Raw genomic sequence first — 27,416 nt, forward strand, 5'->3', positions numbered from 1 at the left:
GGATAAACGTGAGTGATTCAGTATGACACGGGTTAACTTGAATGTTGTTGAGAACACTGTTGCAGGAAGCAACCTTATATAAACATATTAAAAAGCATTTATATAGCACCTTTACAAAAAAGGTCAAAGCACTGTACATCAAAACCGATTATTACGAAGATAAAATAAGTACAATATTTTAAATCAATGAATAAAAATGGCATGTACAAATTACAACATTCAATAAAAATTCCAAAGATCAAATCGCTGTATAGAGTGGCAAGAAAAATCACCCCAAAATATTTTACTATATCATACGTATTATACAGAAACGTTCTTTCCATCTACAGTATTCTACATATTAGAATTTAAGATGATTAAATATTTTATATTTTATATGCTCTATGAAAAACTTAATTACTGTGAGCATATTACACTTAAATATAATTACATAAATACTTGCTATCTTAACAGAATACTAATTTTAAGTGCAACGGGTCAAAATATTATTGAAGTTTTTTTTTAAACTATGTACTTTTAATCCCTGAGAATAGTAGTAGTATACATTATCAATCCCCACATTTAGAAGAATTTAGCTGTGTGTATGTCATGAGTTTTCAAAGCATTTGCAGATGTCAATTCTAGTTTACCCCCAAATATTTATCGCATTGCAACCCTGTCAGGAAGCCCGTGATCAATCTGGGACACCTGTTGTAGTATTTTGCTATCAGCTTACTCTCAGATTTTATACTTCTTAAATTTGCACGCTTATATCGGCAATGGAGACGCACTCTCTTGCTTGACTTTCACTCAATTTCCTGTGATTAATAGTTTGAAATTAATAAGTTCCCATCGAATGTTTGATGTTCAAGGTTTCAGGGTTTTTTTTAAAATAAATTCTCAATGAAACAGTTACTCGGATGTTAGAGAGAAGTAATATGTGATACTATCATAGACCTTATATATTACACTGTGTATATAACAGATATTTAATTGATGAGGGTATTTTCTAACAAATAGTCAATATTAATCTAATCTAGGGAGGAAGAAATTTATGATATTGGGAAGTCATATTTTAATTTGTATTCTAGTTGCTATAATATTTACTAAGTTTGATTTTATTGTGTTTGAAACACAGCAAGAAAGACCCATGAATGTCCAAAGATTTCTTTCTTTGTTGTCCTTCTGGTGGTCAATTGGGCAGTATTCAAGAGTCAATCCCTTACTTATTTCTAAAGAGTTTATTGCTTTCTTTAACATGTACATATGCCATAATTACACATAGGACCAGTGACTTAAATATCTCTTCCAAAATATGGTACGGTATTGCAACACAGGGAGAGCAGCGGACTTGCAGTAGCTCCACCCATTTAGCCGACTGAGCTAACAGGACTGGAAAAAACATTTTTGTGCCTTCAACCATGAGAATTATTTAGGTAAAATGTCTACAGCACCAAATGTTAATTGCACACTATACAACTTAACAGTTATGTTTTTTGAATTTCTCCCCCCTCCCCTCCTAAATGCTTCCGAGACATTCATGATGCCTCCAACCGTTGGTTGCGCGGTCGCGCACTTTTCCAGACCTTTGAGTTTATCTCCTAATACTTTATACCAATTATTTTGCATGTAATAGTAATGGCATTATTTTGTCATTTTTTATAGGGTTTATTAGTTGCAATCATTTTTTAGATAAAGAAATGCACAAAAAAGTCTAGTACTACTTAAAACCTTATATCTAATCTTGTTGTTATTATTGTTGTTAATAGTCCTGATAAATTAATTTTTTAATTGAAATATTCTGATGTATTTGATAATTAAAGAAAATGTATTTTTCAAAGTTATTTAAACAGAATCAATCATTAATTAATTATTTCATTTTCAGTGAGGATGATGGACAGTTGTCAGTCATTAAGTATGAACTTAATTCAATAAGCATTACAGGACAGATTTAATGATTTGATTATTGCCATATCATGCTCAGGGCTGGAAAAAGTGCGCAACCATGCAACTGGCAATCAGAGGCATCATAATTATCTCGGAGGCATTTTGAGGGAAAACAATTTTTTAAAAAAACAAACTTGTTTGGCTATAATAATAATAATATAATAGTGTACAGATAACGTTTTGTGCTGGAGGCATGCTATTGGGATATGGTCAGAGGCACAAACATTTTTTTCCAGGCCTAATCATGCTAAAATCCATTGAACACTACTGCGATGACATAATTAATGTCGAAATATTGAATCCCGACACGATGGCATGCTTTTTGATACTTGGAGTATGTATTAAACTATCTCTACTGTGAAGGTTTTCTCCTCAGTATTTATCAAAGTGGAAGAAAGATTATTATCAGAAATCGTCGTCATTTTCATTTCCGTTTAACATCCTGTTTCCACATGTACGTAGACTGGCTGGTTTGCTGGAGACAGCAGCTCTTCATAGGTTTCTGTTCAGTGTCTCATCATCCAATTTTAATCCATGCTTTCTGTATAATTTTATTCCATGTTTTCTCTCATTGATCCTTACTCCTGTCAGACTGAACATGCACATTTTTAGGCTTCATATAGCTATATATTTACTGTCTTAGGTAATATATTTTTTTTTATTAGTTATATTCTAATGTGAACCTTAAAGACATACACAGTCTGCGATGCGCTAGCTATAAAATTAACTACTTGAATTGGTTAATTATTAATTAATTATTTTATTTCCTTTTATTTAATTGAATGCAGAATTGTATCTTTTAATAATTTATTAGATTCTTCTAAATTTCCAATGAAATATTTCAAATTAATGTTGAAAATTTTGTGGTTTTTAACATAGAGAGATTGTATTGGAAATTTCAAACATTTTTATTTCAATTTCGCTTTTATTTTTTACTGTTTTGATAATCAATCGGTTATTTTTAACAACTTTCAATCATATTTAGGATTTAACATCCTGTTATAGTTGCTCAAAATATAAACATCCTTTGATCTTTGTTCATGATTGGCTATAGTCACATAATATGCATTCCTCCTAACCATTAGAATGAATATAATACATACATGGTGCAAGTAACACTGTTACAATCACTAAACTATCTATAACAATAAATTATTTAGTAAAGTCAGACACATCTTTTTAATTTATATTTTGCTTAATTCCGGATTTTTATTTCTAATGTAAACCGCTTTAAGGCTTTTAGCAAAATGCGCTCAAGATTAATAATGATAATAATAATAATAATAATAATAATAATAATAATAATAATAATAATAATTTATTATTATAATAAATTATTATTATTATTATTATTATTATTATTATTATTATTGTTATTATTGTTATTATTATTATATAATTTTTATTTATATAAATTTTATATGGTCATTATTAAACAATTACTACATCTTTTAAAGGAAATGGCAAATCAATTAATCTTTAATTATATGAGTTATATTTATCTTTGTTTAGTCACACAAGAAATTTAAATATCAAGGAAATTTATGCATTTTCAAGTTAAGAATTATTATATGTTATTAGGTCAAGATTTGAACACATGGAATGCATGGGAATATTAGTAATGACAGATAGAAGTAAAACTAATTTGCATAATTGGATTCATTGCCTCTGTGTAAAGAATAATTTTGATATTGCTTATAAAGCAATCAAGATATGATAAGTTAAACTATTAATAAACTGTTTATTTTATGTTTTAAACTAGTAAATGTCTGAGATTAGGGGCCTATTTTAGCATAGAATTTGATTTGATTATCTTTAAAATTATGCAGAATGCAACTCAAATGCACCATAAAAAAATTCTTAGTTGTGTTAAATCTATCTACCTTTACTAATATCCTCCTTCTTCCTGGGGGGAGGGCCAACTTCACAGTTGAAGGCTTCGGCCTGACTCTCCCCTAATTCTAAGGGTCCTGTTGTGCCATGTGCAGGCCAACGAAGGCATGTGACGCCGTCTAGTCCACGGTGGCAGGGGTTGTGAGATAGACCAGTGCTTTGTAAAATAGTGCTAAGAACTACTGTGCTGAAAACTATTAAGATTTTTTTTCTATATGGTGGGTTGTGTTATACCCAAGAACATGATGCTTGTGATGTCAATAGACCTAGCTATTAAGTGTATAGCTTAGTACATTTCAGTATTAAATGTTCTCACTCAACAGCCCCACTTCATTTTATTAACCACTCCATCATTACTTAGTGTGGCTTTGATTTAATATGACGAAGATTTCATACAGACAAATTATTCATGTTCACGGTTGAGTAGTTATTAGACAGTCGGTTTAATATCCTTTACCGACACATCTAGAAATAAGGTTCTCTGCAGATTATATGCACGCCTATCAGACGTGAAGTGTAACCCAGTTTGTATGGAAGTGCGTAATTTGTTGAATGTTACAGAAGAAACATGTCCAATTGTTAATGTTTTTGAGATTCTACATTACCCTTTCTGACCCTAAAGTTAAATAGCATACAGTATATCGTTTTTTTCATGTCAATATGAATAATGTGAAGAAACATCAATAATGACCTACATTCATGACTCAGTTGACATCATTCGTAGCCACTTAATTCCATTTTGAAATATTCTTTCACCACATTTTGTCCACCAACACATAAATATTCTTCAGCTGTAATACGTCTTGTCTCTTTCACATCCCACATCAAGTACACTTGGTAATGGCAGGATGGAATGATGTTTTTAAACGGTCTCTTCAAGAGAAGAGCTGTTAATAATTGTGGGAAAAGAAAACCGGTCTCCCAGGATTTTGAATCCAGGACCCCAGGGATGGAAGGCCAGCATCTTAACCGCCACTCCACATTGATGACATACTGGTTTTCCTTTAGGCCGATGGTATCATAAGTTGAGGAATATTCTTGAGTAGATGAAGGATGTTATCCAAACATGACCAAGAAGTGATTTGAATAAAACCATTCCTGACCCAGATTTTAAATCACCTTTGCTAAAATTGGGAGATCCAGTTTAAGATACCATCCCCTTGAGTTTTGGGGTTTTATCAGACAGACTTGGTTTGCTTGATCCCTACCCTAACTCAAAATGTGATTATTACTCTATATGAGACTATACTGCACATGTGTTCATGAAGTGAAGATAAATGTGTGAACATATCTTGAGGAGTTTCAAAAATTTTATAAAATTTAATAAGAGATTAATGTCGACATTTAAAATTAGTCTTTTAAAGATATAAGAGAAATTGCTGAAAGTTATCATCGTCTTCATCAATATCAATTTCAACATCACATCAACATTAATATCATCATCTTTATCATCATCATTATCATTATCAGCATATTGTCATATCATCATTGTCATCATAATCATAATCATCATAATAATCCACATAACTGTTTAATAATTTATATCGTGCTCCTTCACAACGGAGTGGCCTGCTTTGTCTCTTGGGGCCGCTATCTTAGTCGCAGACCCTGAGCACCCGGTCGCCTGTGGCAGGGCAAATGTGAAACCTGCTCCTTTGTTCGCGCCACCTGGGTAGGGGACCGGGACTGCGCTAGGGCAGAGGCGGATAGTTGACCCTTTGAGACCTAGTGTTGTTTAGCCACCACACCCTATTGTATTGTAAATTCAACATCTTTTCTGTAATTTCTATAATTTTATGTAAAGCGCATAGAGGCACTGTGCAATATGCGCTATATAAATGTAACTCATTATTCTTTATTATTATAATCATTAAAGTAGCATCATTAATACCATTATCATCACCATCAATTTAATTACCATGTTATTCTGCATTGTCAACGTCAGCATAAACAACATCATGTTAATTATGATTTGCAATCACCAAAGGTATTATCATCAACATCATAATTTTATCACCATCATTTCAATTGTCAAAATTCTCTTTATGCTCATCATCAACTATATCATCATCATTTTCTCCATCATTACCACTCTCATCAACATTATTTTCATCTTCAACATCCTTGTCATGTCTTGTCAGTTTCATCATTAACATGCTCAGCATTTTTTTTAAATGAATTTCAACAACATTTTGAAAGGGTGGTACTTCCTGCCAGAGTTGAATACTTTTGATGCTTGTACAATATAAGACAATACTAAGAGAAGGTAAAAGTTAAGCTCTACCTATGGACTTGACTAATTTTTTTTTCATTTTACGGAAGCTATTTGGCACAGTGGGAATGGTTTGGATTCCGTACCTTGAGGTCAGGGTTTCAACCCCTCACTGTGCATTTTGCTGGTTTCCTTGAGCAGACCACTTTATCTGTGTCACTTCTCTCCACCGAGGAGTATAAATGGGTAACTGGTGGGATTGCCTGCTACCTTACCAAGTATGGCAGTAAGAATGTAGACCCAATGACCACTAAAAGGCATTATATAAATACCAAATAACAAAAAATAAATGAAAAAATAATTCTATAAATAGGCAATTTGTCCTGATTTTAATATACAACCATTTATTACAGGATACTTTTTTTTTCATTTTCCACACTTTTATTCAACTAATTTTCAATTATCATGAAAGTTACAAGTATAATTTTAATTTCCTTTAAATAATTTCAAAACATGCTTAGTAAGTATCCTGAAATAATTGCATCTTAGTTGGGGTCAACTTCAGTTTTTTCTAACAAAGAGGGTTAAAATGTTGTGAACAATTTCCTCTGAAACTGCAATTTTACCTAACAAAAAAAGTTCTACCCTTGAGACTGTAAATCTACTTGAAACTGAGTTCACTTGAGGTGTTGGTTCCTATTGGCCCACCCCAAAGTTCTTAGGTCCAATTGAGTTACTTTCCTTTGGTAGTGTGTTTACAGTAGTCTCTACATACGCTATCTATTTATCTTCTCTATCTTCCGGTGAGTACAGGCCTCTCTGATGTGAGGATCATCGTACTTGTTGAGGCATGGACCAGCTTGTACAGTAACTAACTTTTCCCATAGGGGTCACTTGCATTGGAGCTACCCTTTAAACCAGTACCAACTACTCTCATCTGTCCACAGTGGGGGCTGTCTGTTAGAAAGCAGTGAAAACCAATATTTCATCTGGATGTCTTGATATTTCTATTTGATTTTCTTATTAGTGCAACATGATAGGACCACTTTGTAGGCAAGGTTCACTGAGAATATCCAATTTTGGTGTGAGAGACAGATGAGAATATCAAGCAAGCAATTAGCACTTGTATCTTTGTAGAACTATAAAACAAATATGCAGTTTATATAATTCTGCATGTTTGCCTATCTGAACATGGACAGTGCTACTGTCTTTGTTGCTTTGTATACAAATAGAATACTGATTATAGCCTTTTATGAAGTTCCTAGTGATTTTGGAACTTGGAACTCAATCAGTTAATCAATCAATCAATCAATCATATAAACTATTCCCTTATATATAGCTAAGTGGTTTTGCTGCTCTTCTCAAGTCTTTGTTAATCATTTTGAACTATAGGCTACGGTCACACTAGAGTCCCAAGCCTGGCTTAACTCACCGCGGGTGAGATTTTCGTAATGTGACCGCACCCGGATCAACTCGCGCCTTGCGTGACCTCGATCTCAATCTACCTATCTCGATCCCGGCTCAGCACCCTGAAATTAACATTTCCTCGTCGGCTGTCGACCAATCACAGTCGATGACGCCGTTGCGTTAAGAAGTTCTTGAATAAAAAACCTGCGAGTTTTTCATATGTGTATTAAAGTAAGATGCAATCATCAGTTGTCATTTATAAATGCACTTATCAATCCGAAAACTAGCATCGCCATTACATCCGAGCCTAGGCCAAAGCCTAGATCATCTAGATTTGCGCGCAGGGCCGGTATTTTGATTGTGGCGGCGCTCTAACTTCCCGTTTCGACTTTTGTAATTTGGAGGTCAATCCAACTAAATTCAGGTAGTGTGACCGACCCAGAATTTCGAGCCTGCCTTGAAATCTCACCTGCGGTAAGTCAAGCCAGGCTTGAGACTCTAGTGTGACTGTAGCCATACTTTCTTGAAGGAATTTGGAATTATTTCAACTGCACTAACTGTATCAATCATTTGAATTTTGTGAAATTCAAATATTGCTTCAATTTTAGAAAATTTCTACATTTGATTTTTCTTTTTAAAATCTTTTTTTAAACATAAAAAATTAAATGCAAACAAGACATCTATTACAAAGATAAGATTTATTTTATATTTCTGTTTGATCTCCATCTGAGTATCGTTGATTTGGCAGCTTCAACAAATTAATGTTGTACATTTGCCAATCCGGGTAAAATTGGAAGCATCAAATTGAGAGCAAGGAAGGTCAAGTTGGTGATTGGATGTTTGATAATGTTTGAATAAAGTGTTTTGAAGACATTGGCAATGATGTGTAGTTATAATCAAATCAATTTAATATTTCCATGTTTTATGGATTTTTGACATTAATATTATGTTAAGAATAGTGTAATATTACTTTAAAAAGAACAATTGTTATTTATGTTATTATAAGAAACACATTTTTACCTTAATTTTATCATGACTTTAATACAGTACCAGAAATATAGTTTGACTAAAGTTATAATAATAATGTCAAAAATATTTCACATTGATAAATTGTTATATAAATTTATCCACACTAAAAAAAAAATATAAGGCTGAAAATATTTTATTAAAATAGCTAAAACTGTACCTGCAGGATGAGTCTAATTTGTTGATCATTATTACCAGATGTAAAGACCGCCCTCTTTCAGTCATTCACTCAGTGTTGAGTTGTCATACTTGATATAGTAATCAAAGAGTCGCCATTTGGACTAGACACTCGGAACCCCAAACCAGTAAAAGGAACATCATGTATTGTTTAATATACATAGAAACAAGTGTTTTGGCTTTTATAATAATAAATTTCTTCCAGTTAAACAACAAAACATACAGAGGATGGAGTCAAAAGATGGAATAAGTTCCTATCACTAAAAGGTTTCATCTGCCCAAAAAAATGGAAATGATGTTGACATTGAATTTTAAACGTATAAATTCAATTAACAGATTTTGTATTCACCTTGATTTAACCCAAAATTTCGCATGTCTGGGATGAACTGTCCATGTACACTTCCTGGAAGAACCAAGAGTATCAATGATATGTCCTTGATTTCGAGCGATTAAATAAAAATATTTTTATTGTTATTTCCTCTTAAACTAAAAACTACACATATTCTGTACACATCTTATATAATATATTTTTTAATGCATTTAACTTCAATAGTTTCACTACCATTTATAGCTGAATACACACTATCTGTAAGTCAGTTCACTGCAGACAACATTTTTTTCCGTTTTATAGTTATAGTTTTTGTGTTTTACTGCTTTTATGTCCATTAATGTATACCATGAATAATAAATACTGTAACTCAATTTTAATTTTGCTGTTTCTATACTGATGATTATTTATGAGATATTAGGAAGTTGGTAATTTGTTATTAATATTATGTCTTTTATAACGAAAAAAATTATTTAAAAAAATAATTAAATGTTAAGATTACAGGCTCACCCACTAATGGTTACAATTGTTTTTCAGACACAAACTCGGATCCACCAACAATAACGACAGGAGACGATGATCTAACTTCTCCAACCTACCACACTTATGAAGTTATACCATCATCTATGACGTTGACATCTACTAACGCCTTCTTCATCCAAAGTCCATCTAGCCATTCATCTGCTTCCTTGTCAGATCCTTCCTCTACTGATCACATCATTGTTCCCACAATGCACAACATGTCAGTAAGTATCACTTTAAATATTTGGTCTCAAAAACAATAAAAAAATGACACTAATAGATCGACTGCAGTGTGCGAGATGCGAAGTATAAAACTAGAGAGGCTGCAATTTATTGACTGTATAAAATATACACAAAACTGGATACGATCTACAACCTCTGAATTTGCCTAGTAACATAGAAGTCGTCGAGAAAATCTCCTAAGAGAAATAGTCTCTATTTCAAAGTTTTGTTATTCTTTTGCATAAAAACTAAAATTTATGGCAATATTTTTCCATGACTTATAATAATTAGAGTAATACATGCATTTTTTCTAAAAAAAATCTTTTCTCAGTGAAATTTTGTCAGGAATTAGACTTTAAACACATAGGAGTAACGTTGCAGCAGAAAATCGGCGTATTTCGTATTCTAAACTTGCCAGGTACCCACTTATACTCTTCATTGGAGATAGAAAAAGTAAATACAAAAAAGATGGAAAGAATTTGAAGGGACCGTCAATAATGTGCTTGATTTTAATTTTATGAACTTCTAACCTTCAATGTTGTACAAATATCCAAACCTGTTGGTTTACATCAGCCAAATGTTTATTTGAATGTATTTTTAGGTAGTTTACTGGTGACTAGGAAGTGGAAACTGACACCCACGATATCCTAATGCCACAAAAATGTCTTTTATAAGCTTCTCATAAAAAACTTGTTCCTAAATTAACATTATTAGTGGAGCCTGTGCTTAATATTTTTGTCTTCCAATCTCAGGGTCCTGTCGTGGGAACAGAATTTTTTCCTCTTCCCTGTTTACAAATTTACTCCCATAGCTTCATACTAAGCTTTGGTTTATAGAGAGCTCCTTGTGTTTATGTTTGTTATACCTAAAGTGATTGCCACAAGTGAATAAGTTCACTGTTGGCATACTGACAATTAAAATAGTATACTTATTCCCTTGTAGCTAGTGAAGATCTTGGTTAAGGCCACTAGATGATGATGATGATGATGAATCCAATCTATACTTAGTCAAGATGTCTTTGCTGTCTGTAAGGGGGATCCATGACACTCCGTAACATTTTAATAGAGAATTTACATTTTAGAAAGATTGCTTGATAATAGCCATGCTGTATCCGACTAAGGCGTAATTTGGCGGATGAATACCAGATGCCATAACCAAGTTCCTGTAGCATTAATTCCTAAATGTATATTTGTAAAATCATATAAAATATTTATAGTAGATTATGAATCATTTTGACGTTTCATCAAATTAATATCAGATGACTGATTTATAATTTCAATCCTGGCTGATTCATAATTTTTGTTTCCTTAATCTACATCCATATGGATGTGACATGGATTTGCTTGGACAATAGTCTGTGTAATGCACTGCAAGTAATTAACAGATTATTATTACATAGATTTATTTAGTGCACGAGGCGCAGACCTAACTCCCTTTTTCCGTTAGGGTCACCCCGTGTCTTAGCTACCCGGTAAACCGGTGCCAGCTACCCTTGTCTGTTCACAACATGGACAGAATGAATCAGTACACCGGGGTAACCTAGGACTCGTCTTAATTGATGTACTGGGTTCTGTAAGTGTACATGAGCCAATGTTAAAATTATTATTTGAATTATTTGACAAATGTTGATCATCTATAGACAGATATAATGTTGAGAGTTGAGATTTAATAATATAACCTCCTGGCTGCTTGATGTAGCTTTTAGTTGATCCGTTTTGTGTCATTTTAGGAACTAGTATCACTTGAAACACTTTTACAAGAGGTGGATATAGACCCTTTATAATGTTTACATTGGCCTATCTGAAACTCTGGCGCACCCTACCCTCGTAGGCAAAAGATCCTCGATAGGAGAAATGCATGGGAAATCAGGATAGTGGTTACCATTTTTTTGTTTGTGCCAAAAATGTGAAAGCTACATGGATGAAATTCACATGTCATAGTTGTGTATATTAGGAATCAACAAAAAAAATTAAAATCTACAAAATTGTATTTGTTCTATTTTTATTCAATTTAAAAAAAAAGTTATTTTCGTCTTATTTCTTCAGTTGTTGGCAAGTGCGAGTGCGCTATGCCAAGAACATAACCGCATTTTCCCGCGGCTTGATGGACGCTGACAGAAACATAGTACAGCAATTCGGCCTATGAGTTAGAAGGAAATAAAAACGCATTTTCAGGATACAGTATATGCAATCTATTCAACTGTCTTAATATTACTTTTAGGCAATTATAATGTTTACCAAACGTTGCTGTAATGATTACTTGCCGAGTAATTATTCCATTCATTCCAAAGAACGCAAAATGTTCGTCAGAGTTAGCGTAGTATCACGGAGTAGCAAACAGAAAATTCATAGGCCTATTCGAGGCCCTTCATACCAGCGGAGGCGATGTCACCACACTCTTTTACTTTCGTGGCCTAGCGCGCTTGAACTTGGCAATATCTGAAGAGATAAGACAAAATGACTTTAACAATTGAATAAAAATAGAAAAATATAATTTTATAAATTTTTATTTATTTTTAACCCTTCCATAGGTCAACTGATATCCAGGGTCCTCTTGAGGCGAGATTATTTTATACCTTGTTTAAATAGCCAACTTATTTTTTAAAGATCGTCAGAAGAGGGCAGAATAAAATTTAAAAATAAAATTTTGTTTACTTATTAAACAAATAGTTTTGCAAAAAATATCCAGATGGAGGAGCAAATAAAATTAAAATGTTATTGGTGCAGTAATGGGATGGTTAAATGCTTTAAATTTATATAATTAAAAAGAAATATATATATCTTATTTTTAGAGATTTCAAGGCAAAAAAAGAAAGAGAAAAACTTTTATTTATTTTTTTCATGACGGTGGGTGCGCAAATTGTCTAAATATAAATCATTATTGGCGGGCGGCTGGGTTCACTAAACAAGGTATAAATAATGTCTCGCCTTAAAAAGACAACAAATATAAAACTGTACTAATCTTCCAATAAAATATAATAAGGCCTATTATGATGGGCTGTGGTTCAGACCTATTATTGGCTCTTGCTTCCCCTCACTTTGTCATTCTAATATTAGGCTTTAATATGTATTAGATACGAACCATGCTAAATAGTATAATAGCATGCCACCCTAAGAAGAATAGTCATATATATTTCAATCTTTATTTGAACATCAGGAATTAATTGGCTTCTGATAGTCTTTTTTAGAGTGTGCATGATATATTAAATAGATATAATTTGTAGACATCCTCTTTCTGTTCAATAGCTCCATCTCACATTACACTTATATCATGTTTTTAATCAAGTTTATTGAATTACTTATATGTGAAAAACTTAAAGTACAAAGATGAGTCAATTAAGAAAACCACTTTAATAAGTGACATATCAATCATTACCTTACTTGTGATAATAAGCAGAAGACATTATTAGTGTTGATATAATATTTTACTTATGTCCTTTCCTGACATCCTATGCCATAATGTTCAATGTGCAATCAGCACATTTTGAGATGTGACACCATATGACCATCCTGTGACAAATACCCTAGGGGATGGGATACATGATTCCCATGAATGTTCTGTATTTCATCAGACATGTGCAAATGTTGATAAGAACCTGTCGGTGAGTCTTATTTTAGGAAATTTCCAACTAACTGTACTTTGGAAGCTGAGAATTTGTGTTAAGCTCTGAATTGTATGTGACAAATTTGTGTGATATGCCCATATATAGGCATGATGATGTCATATTACATCCAAATATGGGAATATCACAGTTTTGTTACATAAAATTTAATAGCATGAACAGAGCTTTAAGTCCCAAATGGTACCTGGCACACATTCCTAGTCACCTCATCTTTCAGTGTGAATGGTTAATTGATCCATTAGTTCCATTGGAACAGGAAGATGATCTTACACACACCTGTTAAAACAACCATAATTGAATGTGAAATTGGCCTATGGAGGACAGGGGTTAGATCCAAAATGCAGTTATTTTTTATCCAACCTCGTGCTGTGCTCATACACACAATAGGATTCTAAGCAAGCTAAGCATACTGTTACAATGAGTAGGATAGTAGTTATGGTGATGGTGATGATCATTGTCATCTTGATGAAGATAATAATAATCAGGATAATAGTGGATAGTGATGATAGTGAATGTAGGGCAAAATGAGGCCTTATTGGCATAAAACGTTCTATGCGACTGACATTATTATATATTATAGGATGATGATAGTGATAATTGTGGTACTGGTAAAATGGTTATGATAATGGCAACAGCGGTGATGATGTTGATGGTGGTGGTGATGATGACGATGGTGATGATGATGATGACAATAGTGATAGTGAAGGTGATTGATGATGATAGTGATTATTAATATGATACTGCTGGTGGTGGTGGTAATGATAGAGATGATGATAAAGATTATGATGATAGTGTTGGTAATTATCCTCACAATGGTGATAATCATAGTGGCAATGATAAATATCGTGATAGTGATGATGACAGTGATGTTGATAATGACAAGGATGAAGCTAGTGATGCCAATGATATTGTTGATAATGTTTGTGTCTACAGTTTAGGTGGATCAGCTGTAATAATAATATTAGTATTGATATTTCATTCCTAGTGATCATGCCAACATGGCCTCTATGTGCTGTACATTAGACCTAAAAAAAAACTTGTTTGTTTGCTGTCACATTGTAAAAATTTGAATATAGGGGCAGGTGGAAAAAAGTTTCTTTTTTTTTTCTTTGTAAAATTATAGAAACATCATGAAAACTGCTCGATTTCCATTTTTTTCACGGAAAAACGATCAATTTAAAAAAAAAAATTTAATATAGTAGAAATTTCCATGTAACACAGATCTGTGCCAAAATACACATCTAGATGTGTATAAGAGACAGGCTTCATACTAAGCTTCATTTGATCTTTTAAACTTAAGAAAAAAAAATCTTTTTTGAAAAAAAAAAAAAAAAACCCGCCCCTAATTTTTGGGATTTTAGGGGCGGCAGATGACGGCAAACAAGTTTTTTTTTTAGGGCTTATTACCCCGGCCATTAGATCAAACACTTAGAGAACACATACCTCCTGGGTGCAGTATTTAATCATGTTGATGACATAATTAATGTTCCTGATGATGACATAATTAATGTCGAAATATTGAATCCCAACACGATGGCGTGTATTTCAATACTTGGAGTATGTATTATACTTTCTTAATAATGTTGCTGGTAGTAATCAGTGCGTTGGTATAAACCTATTTTCAGGTACAAACTTATACCCTAGCTAGACAGAGACAAACATACAGTAGGTAGCATGCCTTGCCCATGGGCGCAAGTAAAATTCACAGCAAGGGGTTCAAAACCCCGACCTCAAGGTTAAGAGTTTGATCCACAACCACAATGCTAACTGCTCCCACATACAGTAGAAAGATCAGTCTAGATCTGGCGACGTCCTTATAGGGAGAGGAACATGATACCATTAGACAACTGTAAATTAAGCTCATGAAATTTGCAACATTTTAATAGTTCTTAGACTCTACTTGAGAAAACAGAAGAATGTGTTACTTTATTTATAGAAGTATGCAATGAAGATTAAGAAAATATTGTCTATTTTTCAGACTTTTTGTATAAAACCAGCTGATAATTATATAAGATTGCTCATTGGACGTATCATTTGCTGTGTGGCCCAGTAATTGGGGCATATACAATGTCTAGTAGATTTACCCTAGCTTTGTTGGCATTCTAAACTTGTTTAGCTAGCCCTCAAGTAGTTGTGTTAGCAACTGACAGACAGGAAGTAACTTCTGCTCCTGTTCTGTAATGATGACAAACGAGAATTCTGACATTTGTTCTGTCATCATGGCAAGTAATTTGTGGAAAATGATGTACTGTATATAAATGTTTATTTTTTTTTTGGTTATTTTATTTTCATTGCATTCAGGGGAAATGCCAATCTATAACTGCTGCTTAAAATATTAAGTATTTTTTATTCATTTTTTTCTTGATTTTCACTTGCAAATACCTTTAGAGAAAAGCCATGTGTAGCAGGAGTGAACAGATGACAGACACATCAATCACAGCTGCATGCCGCATGAAATAATTCATATTCCAAATTCCCCAAACAAATGTAATTTTTTTAAATCTTTATAATATTTTTTATATTTTATTAATTTAAGCTGCTGTCCATAGTATTGAAAGATGGTAATAAAACCTGAAAGATTTTTTTTATTAGTTCATTGTTAATGTAGCGTAACATTGCTTCCCAACATACAACTATATTTATTGTTGGTATCAATCAGAGCTTTACAAACTTTATGTAGATGTAAAGGACAAGTACTCGGCTATTAAGCATTAGTACTCAGCTGTTTATCTTCACCTGGATTCAAATACCATGCAGTCAGCTTAATGTTCCGCTCTTTAGATGAAGCATACCTCCATTGATGGACCATCAAAGTTTTATGTTTTTTAAGGCCGTTCTTTTTCACCTGTTCTATGCAACATTTAAGTTCATTATGTCCATGGGTGTGACAGCTCACCTAGTTTATCTGGCAGAATACTTTTCCAGAATGTTACTATATCAAACTTTTCAACTTTTGAACCCAGCCTAGTTTATGTTTTTTTATATTTCATCGAGTGATTTCATTTGGAAAATACTAGTTGAAATCTAAAGCGTTCTTAACTGAGGTTGACGTGCTAATTATATGGAAGCAAGTGTTGTGTTAGAAATAATAAACAAATGATTTTATTTTTTATGATACGCATTAAATAAGATAATTAGTTTCATGATAATGCTGACACATCTTTGAGTTAACCATTAACCTCCTGGTCATAGATGATGACATTTTTTTTAGTTGTCATTTTTTAGGTCATCTAAAATTAGATGACCTAAATATAAGATTGTCACAATTGGGGCATGTATTAACAAAAGTGTCTTAATTTCAGACGTTCATTCAATGTGAAATTCCAATATTCAATTGTGCTATTTCCGCTCATCATACTTTATGTAAAATTGTTTAAATTTAATTCATCAGCTGCTGTCCAAAATATAATATACCATAGGAAACACTTATCATCCTGTTAGTGTAACACTTGTTGCCTTAGTTTCAGTTTGCACAGAATAACAGACAAGAAAATAGTCCCAGCTGATTTTGATAGGAAATTTAAATTTTACTACTTATATCAGGATAAAATAAGTTTAGAGGAAGGGTGTCACATAGTTCTGTAAATTTGATAATTAGAGTGTCTAAAAATGCACTAGCTGAAAACTAATGTATTTTGGTTAAATGTTCTTATGATCAGTATATCTACCGCCCTCAATTAGTATGTTCATATAACAGATTTTAAACAATTTTTTTGGTGAAACATTGGTATGCTCAAGATTGATTACTGTATATGACTACCATTCAGAGGTGTTGCCAGCATTTGCGGAATAAGCTGCCCAAAAGCATCTGACAATTCTCAACAACGATCAGTATAGTTTAGGAGCGAAGCCCAGGTGGGGCCAATAGGTATGAAAGCCCTGGTGATTAATATTGCAGTATCCATGGACTATCGGGATCAGTGATTTTGTGGTTAACTTTGATTGTCCCTTACTTAATTGACAGACTAAACTTGAACTTTACTAATAATATTGTTCAGGTATTTAAACAGTGTACTCATCATGTAGAGGGCAAAAGATTATCCGGAGTATAGTAAATTATCTTCTACACAATTAATTTTTTGCTTTTTTTAATGAATAATAGGAAAACTACATGAAGGAAATTTAGATATGGCATGGCTATATGTATTATTAGTTCCTTTGTGACCTTAAGTCACATGGAACTAATGTAATGGTTCACATGTAAAATGTGTGTATGAGATGTGACACCAAAAGAGGTCAGCATATTTGTAAACAAATAGGCTCCGAAACGGTGCATAGCGGCAGGTATACATTGTGCTTGCTGGTGGACATGCAATTGTGCAAGAAATGTTTGTTTTTTCGGTTAGATGAAAAATGTAAGCTGTAGGCGATAAAACATATACCCCCTACCACCAGTTTTGAGTCGTTTTTTAGTCGAAAATTTGATTTGCGCATGTGTCGGGTCAAAGTTTCCCGACATTTTGTTTCTGTCGCGAGCTGCCTAGAAAAGTTCTTTATGTTGTTTTCGCGACTGTCAGTAAACATTGAGCAAACTGAGATAGTTGTGGCATATCGGCCACTTACTTGTGCTATTATTTGAAGGTGTTCTGTGTGTTCTATTAGTGTTTTAGTATACTTTAACGGCTAAGATTGACGGATCTGGTGTACCTACTGTAGGCCTAGCCTAGACACATACGTAATGTAGGCTTCTCTTTGGGCGACACCGTCGGACCTGGTGTAGGCCTAGACACATCTGATATACTATACCGTTAGGCCTACACGAAGTAGGTTTCTTGGCCTACCACCAGCCTACCGTCAAGCAATAAAAATCAACATTTGTGGAATTATTTTCCAAGAAATGATGGTTAAAAATTCTGAATGTGGACACATAAATATGCAGCATGTGATGGACGGACGAACCTAAGGGTTGGTGGGGACAGCATGTGATGGACGGACGAACCTAAAGGTTGGCGGGGGGACGGGAGTTCATCAAATGATGTTTGGGAAAAAAATGGTCAGAAAATACAGCATCTGATGGACAGTCCCGGGTGGGGGAGAACTTTAAAATTATGGACACATAAATTTACAGCATAGCTTCATCAAATGATGTTTGGTAAAATATTGGTTAGAAAATACAGCATCTGATGGACAGTCCCGGGTGGGGGAGAACCTTAAAATTATGGACACATAAATTTACAGCATGTGATGGACTGACCGTCTATACACATATACAGCATGTGATGGAGGCATGTGATAGACTGACGAATGTATGCCTTTCTTCAATTAATTTCCAGTAAAATAATTATTACAACTTCAAGAAAACTCGTGTTTTTATTGCATAAATTAATTTCACAAGATTTTATTCTGAAATATAGCAGTATCAGTATTCTTTCTATAACGGTACAAGCCACCGGGAACCAGACGTTGAACAGAAAGTTTCAACAGCCCACGTGTGTTTTGTTGCGACATCATAAATGAAGCTGCTCACGTGACCTCTAGGAGCACACTCCCGAAAAGAAGGTTATTTATTGTTTTGAGCGAAGCGATTTCGAATAAAACGTGTTTCAAAATTGTTTGAGTGAAAGTAACTATGCAAATAATTATTTAAACAACCCAAACCATTGCTTGATTGTCGTAGAAAATGTAGTAGGAATCACAGTACAGCACTGTATAGTGTAATTACAAATACTAGCCCTTCAACAAAGGCTAGGTTAATTAATTGGGCTAGGAGCATGGGCCCAAGCTAGACAGACGGCGCCTGATTTTCGCTGCGGTTCGCGATCTGAACTTTTTGGGAGTAGGTTAACGACTGGTGTATAGGTCGCACCCCAAACTTCGAGGGAAAAATCGCGTATTAAATTTGCTGCTTATTCACCGGAAAATACGGTTTATGGAGCAAAAACTTGTGTTTCTTCATGATTTTAAAGGGGGGGGGGAAGAATTTGTATGAGGCTGGGCAGAAGGCCTTAAAAATAGCTTTAGGATGGGCGCAAGACGTCAAGAGTGGGTGGTGGCGCCGCCCACCTCCGCCCTGCATAAATTTTAATAGCGCATTACTGGTGAATACCCCCAGTTAAACAAATTGATTTTTGCTGCTCTTTGAGAAAACGCTTCTGTATAATACACTACAGTATAAGAGTGCCATAGTAGTACAGTACTAAAATGTGGGAATAATGTAGCATAACTATCATGAAAAAATGTCATAAAATTAAATTCTGGTTGTAACTTACATTCCTGCTTGTATAGTGGGATTTTATTCAATTTCACAAAGTACTTTTTAACCTCTAGTTTGTATCCATCCCTTGAGGAAGTGGATTTTGTTAAAAAATCATTGTCAAATATGTGATATAACCTTTGACCTTGTATTTTGCGTTGATGTGTATCTTAGTTTGATTTTACCTAGTGGAGGTCTCATTCATCTACTTGAGAATGCAGAGAATTTTTTTCCTGCATTGTTTTTGGCATTTCATGTTGACCAAAAAAATTAGACTTCTACAAATCTTAAACGCTCGGTCTTATATCGTGTTTGGTTTATATGTCTTGTTTGTTTATTCTTTTGCATAGAGTTTTAATTGACTGGTAATCAATTTAAGGACAGTTACAGATTTCAACCACAATATTATAAATGTTAATGCTCTCTCTTATAATGAGACCCACTTGTGAATACAGTTGAATAGTTTTAGAATAATCGAGGTCTCATTCATCTACTTGAGAATGCAGAGAATTTTTTTCCTGCATTGTTTTTGGCATTTCATGTTGACCAAAAAAATTAGACTTCTACAAATCTTAAATGCTCGGTCTTATATCGGTCTTATATCGTGTTTGGTTTGATGTCTTGTTTGTTTATTCTTTTGCATAGAGTTTTAATTGACTGGTAATCAATTTAAGGACAGTTACAGATTTCAACCACAATATTATAAATGTTAATGCTCTCTCTTATAATGAGACCCACTTGTGAATACAGTTGAATAGTTTTAGAATAATCAATAATGAAACACATCTGAGATTTACACCAGTGTAGTAAAACGATAAGCAAATGTTGGAAGTACTCAGGTTCATGATTCGGTTTGAACCTTGCATTCAAGTGATAAGATATAATAATCATGAGTGTAGGCCTACTCATCTACTAAGGGAAGGAAAGAACAGCATATTTGTCATCTCGTCAGCTTCTGAAATTTTCCTCAATTGATCCTGACATCCAGATAGTACATTATAGTCTATTTTTAGGGAAACTTGTAATTCCCATTGCTTGGGATATAAACGACACAGTAGTAGTCTAGAAATAAAATCATATTGATTTAGTAATTTAATTTTGTTGCTAAATGTCTATCATTCCAGGGTTCATGATTTCTATAGTCAGATATTTCCATGGTTCCCAAGTGTAAGGAGCAAAGGGTAGGAAAGCTTCACTTCAGTGTTACTCAATGACTATGAATTTCAAATTTTTGGCTCTGGTCTAAAATGAATTAAATAAAATAATATCCATCAAATATTTGGGACTTGGTTTTCGTAAAGATAAAAAATCAAATCAATAACCATTATTAGTTTTTAAACGCCATTCTCTCTACAATCTACATGATGAAAATGGTACCAAATGATTGATATACTTTCTTGTTTTTTTAAGGCGACATCCTTAAGTAATGATAATGTGACAGTTCAAATCAATCAAGCGGCTCATGAGGATCTCATTATCAACACACCAACAAGTAATGATGAAGGTAAGTTGCAGTTTTTAGTATTACATACCAGTAGTTGTGGCTTTGAGGTTTAAGCCGGACACTTCGCTCCATGTGATCATTAGATGACGTTACACTGTCTGCTGATAGTTCGTAGCAGTCTCAACGAATCGACATTAAAAACATTCGCTTTGCGTTCTTTATGCAAGTGCGCCGGCCGTCAACGTCGTGTGTAGTTCATGCCCAGCTTAACATGCTTGCCCTCCAATCACATATCCCGAGTAAAATTTCCCAACAATTCAACAACTGAATTTTCGTCTCTACCTGATAGTTGATGCCAAGCATTCTCCAGCAATGGTTGCCAAGCTTATAATTTCCCCAGCAGGCTTTGCCAAGCTATAACCAGCAGTTTCTGCAACTCTTTCCCCAACAGGCAAAGCCAAGTTTTAACCAGTCGCTGCAATGCTTTCCTCAGTAGTCAATGCCATGCTTTCCGTTGCAGGCGATGCCAAGCTTTTCCTGACCATTGCCAGCTAATTTATGAAGTTGATTAATACTAAAAAATTATAAATAATTATATATAATTGTTAGTCATATATGACAGACTTATAAGTAGAAATACTTTATAGACATCCATCAATTTCTGATTCATTATTTCAACTGTCTGTTTTCTCATCTTCAGAAATTAGACCTATATAAAATATTTTTGAGAAAAATATGTTCAAGTTTCTTTTAATGTTCACTCAATGTCATTGTGTTTTTGTTTTTTTATAATTAAGACAAATACTTGAAACAAAATTATGAATAGTATATTTAAAAAAGACTTTTATTTGCCAATTTTAGTTTACATAATAGTTTGATTGGGAGTGGATGAATGCCAAGACAGCATGTAGACAAGTACGTCTGTCCTGAAAATATTCAGTAACAAAAAAAGTCAAATAGTTTACTATATAATTCTTCAAAAGGATTTCTTCTAGTAGTACAGTATAAACAAGTAGGTAAATGACAGAACATTGCTCAAATTTATTTGTTATTGTATATTTTTTTAATAATTATAATGTCAGTGCTACACAGCATAATGATTAAAATTTATTAAAGTAATGTAGGCAATTGGGGTATGCAAATACTCTCCAAAATGTAAGCCTCAAGAGAAATCCACCTGAGTACACATTGTACATTCCACAAGTTATAGAAAAGTTATGGTAAATTCCCCCCTCATGAGAGTTCAGCTCAGTAAACACTGCTTGTAATTTACTATTCTGAATTCAATCTATGAAATCATTGGTAGTAAATTCTGCATCGTTGAATGTGATATTAGCTGCTGGGTAGAATTATACTCAATGAATAAATCAATTTGAGAAAGGGCTAGGAGAATGTATAAAGTAAGTATATGTTGTAGAACATGATGACAAATTAGATGAAAATGGGCATTAAATCAATCATTTATTGTGACCCAGACTCACTTTATTTGATCCCATAAAGCAGAAGTTGTCGCTCACTATATCAATCAATAGTAAACCATGCATATCCCACAGTTCAAAGCTTCATGTTCTCCAGTATCCTCTTAGTTTAAGTATCTAATATTTAATTATATTATATAATGTTGTAATATTTTTATTAATGGTTTTATGTTATTTTGCCCAAATATGTAACAATTCGCAGATAACGATATAATGCATAGTGATATAATAAAATCAGTTGTGAATTTTCTATTTGTATTTCCTTCTTTCCTTCATATCTTTACTATTCTTCCATTAATGCTTTCCATGGCCATTCTATTCTACACTTTCATTTACCTGTGTCATTTCATTTTGCTGTTCTCAAATGTTATGTTGATATGGGCATCACCATATTTTATCATTTTCTTGCCAAGCAGTTGCTATTATGATATTGACAATTTTGCAGTTATAATAGGCTGACATACATAACAGAGAGTTCACAACATTTATGGTTCTGTAATATTTTGGGTTGTTATAAGATAAAAATTAGGTAAACTGTTGGGAGAGGTGGTCATCAAAACCCAAAGTTAGTTGGTAGCTTGCAGAGAGGATCAGCAATTGTACTACATTTATTTTTGTCTCTTTATGTAAAATACAATATTTTTAAAAAAATACACAAGACAAGTAATAATGTTTTAAGGAGGTAGACTTGATTGCCAATAGCAAAATTAATCACTTTCTCTGGCTCACCAAGCAACCAATGCTTTCTCCCTTCCTTCTTCATTTGTTCATCTGTTTGTTCTCTTTCTATCTTGCACACTTCATCTTGGCAAGTAAAAATAAAAGGCTCTTTGGGATGAATTGTGTATTAAGATAATATTTCATTTAAATGTAATTTTGAAAAACAAATTTAAATCGGATTAACATGATTCAGAATAAATGTGTCTTTGATTTAGAAAGTTTGTAATAGATTACTTTGAATTGTAAAAGAAAAGCTTTGGAATGGAAATACAGAATAAATAATTCGTTTGGGGAAGAACAAGCTACTGTATAATCACAATGGAAATAAGTTGAATATCAGTTAGTTATTAGTTAATAAGTAGGTTAGCAAGAGTGGCTCCGAGTCCCGTCTAAAACTCTACTGTGGGATTGGAACAGAAGTACAGTACATATAGCGATCACATTAGCTAGCAATCAACAGCCAATTAGCCAACAAGCAGCAGTCAAACATTTTAAATTTCAGACACAGCTGGTCAAGATACTTGCATTTTTTGATTTTTTTTTTTGGTTCAAATCTGATCAAAAGCCAGGATTTCAGAACTAAGCAGACCACTCAACAGACTACATAATGAAACTTTAACTATGTTCACATGAGATAGACTACTCTACCTTGTAGGACCGCTCCTGTTCGCATTCAAATTTAAGATACACATAATACGGTTTTGCGCATTAGGGTTTTTTGCTCAGTCAAACCGTGAATACATCCAGTTTAGCAATGCATATGGTAGTTATACACGCTCATGTTTCACCGAGTCCCTTTTTCATTGTAGACTCAGTGAAAACTGTTATATTTACTGGGATGCATTCGCATGGTAAATAACTGCACAGTTTAAGTAATTTGACTGAAAAAATAAATGCAGGCAGCCTGAATTTTTTTCAAACTGACTGGGCATTTACTGGGGCAAAAGTAGGTTGCTACTGAACATGTTCCCCAAATATAGATATGAAATAAATAAGATCAAATATGACTAAGGATGAGAATCCATAAGGAATATGATGCATGTCCCCTGAGGAAGAACAGCAATTTATGAAAGTGCATTTTATAGACATGGACATTTGTAAATTATTGGTTGTGAATAAGCCCCTTCTGGCATTCTTCCCAAAATACGATTGTTGATTATTAGTTCATATTAAATGAAATTATAAAACTATCCATGCAAGAATAAAATAGGGGAGCTTGAAATTGGTAGATAGGCAATTAGTTAATATAAATACAATTCAAGAAATAGCAATATCACTATGATTTCATCCAAAGCTGGAATCGGTGTGAAATAAAGATATTCACGTCGTGTAAAAGGAAACAAATGAAATTTTGGTAGAATTGGAGACAGGGGCAGTGCGTCATAAGATATCAGAAAGAATAAAGTGATGTGAGTAGCATGAAAGGTATCAAAAGCAGTAGCATGAGTAGCGTAAAAGGTATCAAAAAACATACATTAGCACGCTGAGGACATAACAGTGAAAAAGTATCAAAAGAAATTACACTGAGTAGCATTCAGGATGTGTGTCATTGTAAAAGGATATCAACCAAAAATTATGTAGCATAAGCAAAAAAAGTCAGTGCAAAAGGTACTTTAAATATAGCCCATTTTTGCTTAATTGATTTAATTAGACTAATTGATGCCCAAGGAGCAAGAAAGTGCAAAGAACTCAATCATTAACTTGATCATTATTTCTCTCTGGTTCCAATTATTAATTATTTTATTGGGGTAAACTGGCGTCATGTTGGAAATGCCTGATTTTCAACGAAAGACACGGTCGACTTTACGACAGCATCTTCCTCAATAAATCCATCTATTTTTATTTGTGATATTGTTTAGACTTGAATCTGTCCTGTTGATTTAAATGAGAGTTGATGTACGTCAATTATTCACACTGACATCTGTTCAAAATTTTACTTTACACAGCAGCTTTCTAAATTTTACTTTGTTAATATATTTGTACATTAATTGAACCCTCGTTATCAATGCATACTTACAGTTGGCTTAGAGGCATCTCAGTTGTTGAATAGTTGGTATTAGGTGTGGGAGTACAGTAGATTAAAAGATAATTGGATGTATAACTGACTGATAATCGGATTAAAATACCAGTACTGATCAACAATTTGTATTTTTATTAAAATTAGTGCTTTAATCAGGTGTTTTAATAATGATCTAAATTGAAGCAGATCATCTAGTTCTACATCTTCATTTACTCTCACTAACATTCTGCAACAAATACTAGTAATGTAATATGAGACGTAGGCCAAGTTCAAATGTCTGAGAAGTGTCATTTTATTAAATCTACAAACTGCTAATTATACAGATTTCTCAGTCTGCTGAACTGAGGTAGCCGCTATGTGTGCACTTAACCATAAAGAAAATAGAACTGTTCTATTTTCTCTATGACTTAACCATGAAGATCCTTTCAGGCCGGTGGCCTTGGTTCAATCCCAGTTGGAGGGCTGAAATCAAGTTTAAGCACAGAGGTCCCTTATATGAGTTTAAGCCATTGGTTCTGTGTGCATTAGGGCCCATGTGGGCAAGGGATTGTCTGATGGTGTACTGCCCTATTCTCTACCTCATGGACCATGCTGTGTGTTATTCTTGGTGTGTTTTGCACCAAAAAGAAGTCCAAATATAATCAAATAATGTAGTGGGATTTAAAGAACATGAAATACCAAAATTGTTATATGCTTAGCAATAAGTACAGATAAAAAAGAGTTAATCACTAGACCTAGAATTTCTATTTATCTGAACTTGTACTGGAACTAACCGATAAATGAAGACTAAATGCATGGAACCAGCCTCATTGCATATTTGTGGCACTAAATAAAAATGACCTGTGTCTGATCAAAAGCCGCCTTACTTACGAATGACCAAGGTGACCTTTTAAATAATAAATGCTAGAATACGGTCAGCTTCCTTAGAACGCCATTTTCCAATGTAAATTGGTATTTGGTGTACTTAATTTTTAATGCTGGTCGTTTGAAAAGGGAGTCAAAGATCGTTTGCGCATGGTCAGTGACTTGTCCATTTTGCCACCATTTTTATTCTGCCCTCTAACATGACTGTGAACAGACACTGATTAGCAATGAATCCACAAACTCTTAAAGTAAGTCAAACATCATTAGTTAGTACCAATTCAACTAAGTCTCAGTACTCACTTTATATATAATAACACTTTTAGCCTACATATAGGCCTAATATAGTACGTTGACATAAATGTGCTGTACATTTAGACAAAATAGGCAAGTGCATGAATAGAAAACATTATATAACAGTAGATAAGTAGGTCTCTGTATGTTTCTTGCCCTTTTTTCTTTGCCCCCTTTGATTATGGTTCCATGTTTGTTTTTTGGGCACAATTCAATTCATGTACTATGTGGTGGTTTTTTTGTTTTTTTTATTTCACTATGCTCCTATGTCATTGCTGACAAAAATAAAAGAACATTAAGGTATAACTTCCACCATATGTCTTTCTGTTTTAGCTCTTCATTCAGATGACATACAACAGGAGCCCTCGGTACTGGTACACGATCACCCCAACACAAACGTTCACATGCAGCAAGGGACAGCAGGTCTTGTCCATGATCACTCAGATAATGCTGATGATATAGTCAATGGTCAAGTTCAGCTCATAGGCACCGATGCTGTCCTTTCGCAGGAGGTAAGATGACATCTTAGCGTGCTTTTCACAAAACATCATCAGCTTATTTTTTCATCGAGAGTATTCTTTTATCTCTCACTCCTGAAATGATTAAAACTATCAATGAATTCATAGCTGATAAGATAAATATGATTAAAGTTTGAAGTTAGTAAATGAATACCTTTTTCCCCCTGGAATCTTTGGTGAGTCGATGGCTCAGAAATGTTTGAAAGATTAACTTCCAACTTCCTTGCGGATTCTCATGAGAACGACATAATCTTGTGCCAAGAATTCTATGTCTATGAATAACATTTAAGATTTCTTTAATGTGATAGTAGTTTAATATATGCTGTCTGTTTCAAATAACCCTGGTCAGATAATCTTATTCATATTTCTTTTTCTTAGTTTTCAATGGTACAAACAGGGCAAAGGCAACTTGTTTGCAATACAGACACAATTACAAAACTCCAATAAAATACATTAGTAACTTGACATACACTTTTCTCTCTAATTTAAGACCATTCCCATTAAAGACCACCTTCAATTAGAGACCACCTTTCTGTTGACCTGGATGAACACC

At 33.6% G+C, this 27,416-nt stretch overlaps 1 protein-coding gene across 7 annotated transcripts in view; it reads left to right on the top strand.

The window, feature by feature from the left end:
- Window positions 1-27,416, top strand: part of LOC117112323 (cyclin-D-binding Myb-like transcription factor 1) — a 66,319-nt gene that overhangs the window by 13,885 nt on the left and 25,018 nt on the right. For all 7 annotated transcript variants that reach the window (XM_033255391.1, XM_033255394.1, XM_033255395.1 and 4 more), the window contains exons 13-15: window positions 9,507-9,715; window positions 20,939-21,032; window positions 26,679-26,857. In XM_033255391.1, coding sequence (XP_033111282.1) covers window positions 9,507-9,715; window positions 20,939-21,032; window positions 26,679-26,857 — 482 coding nt within the window. The remainder of the gene's footprint in view (window positions 1-9,506; window positions 9,716-20,938; window positions 21,033-26,678; window positions 26,858-27,416) is intronic.

This window comes from Anneissia japonica, unplaced genomic scaffold, assembly GCF_011630105.1.
Source record: "Anneissia japonica isolate Jap-2015-1 unplaced genomic scaffold, ASM1163010v1 scaffold287750_len332794_cov232, whole genome shotgun sequence".
Taxonomy (NCBI): domain Eukaryota; kingdom Metazoa; phylum Echinodermata; class Crinoidea; order Comatulida; family Comatulidae; genus Anneissia; species Anneissia japonica.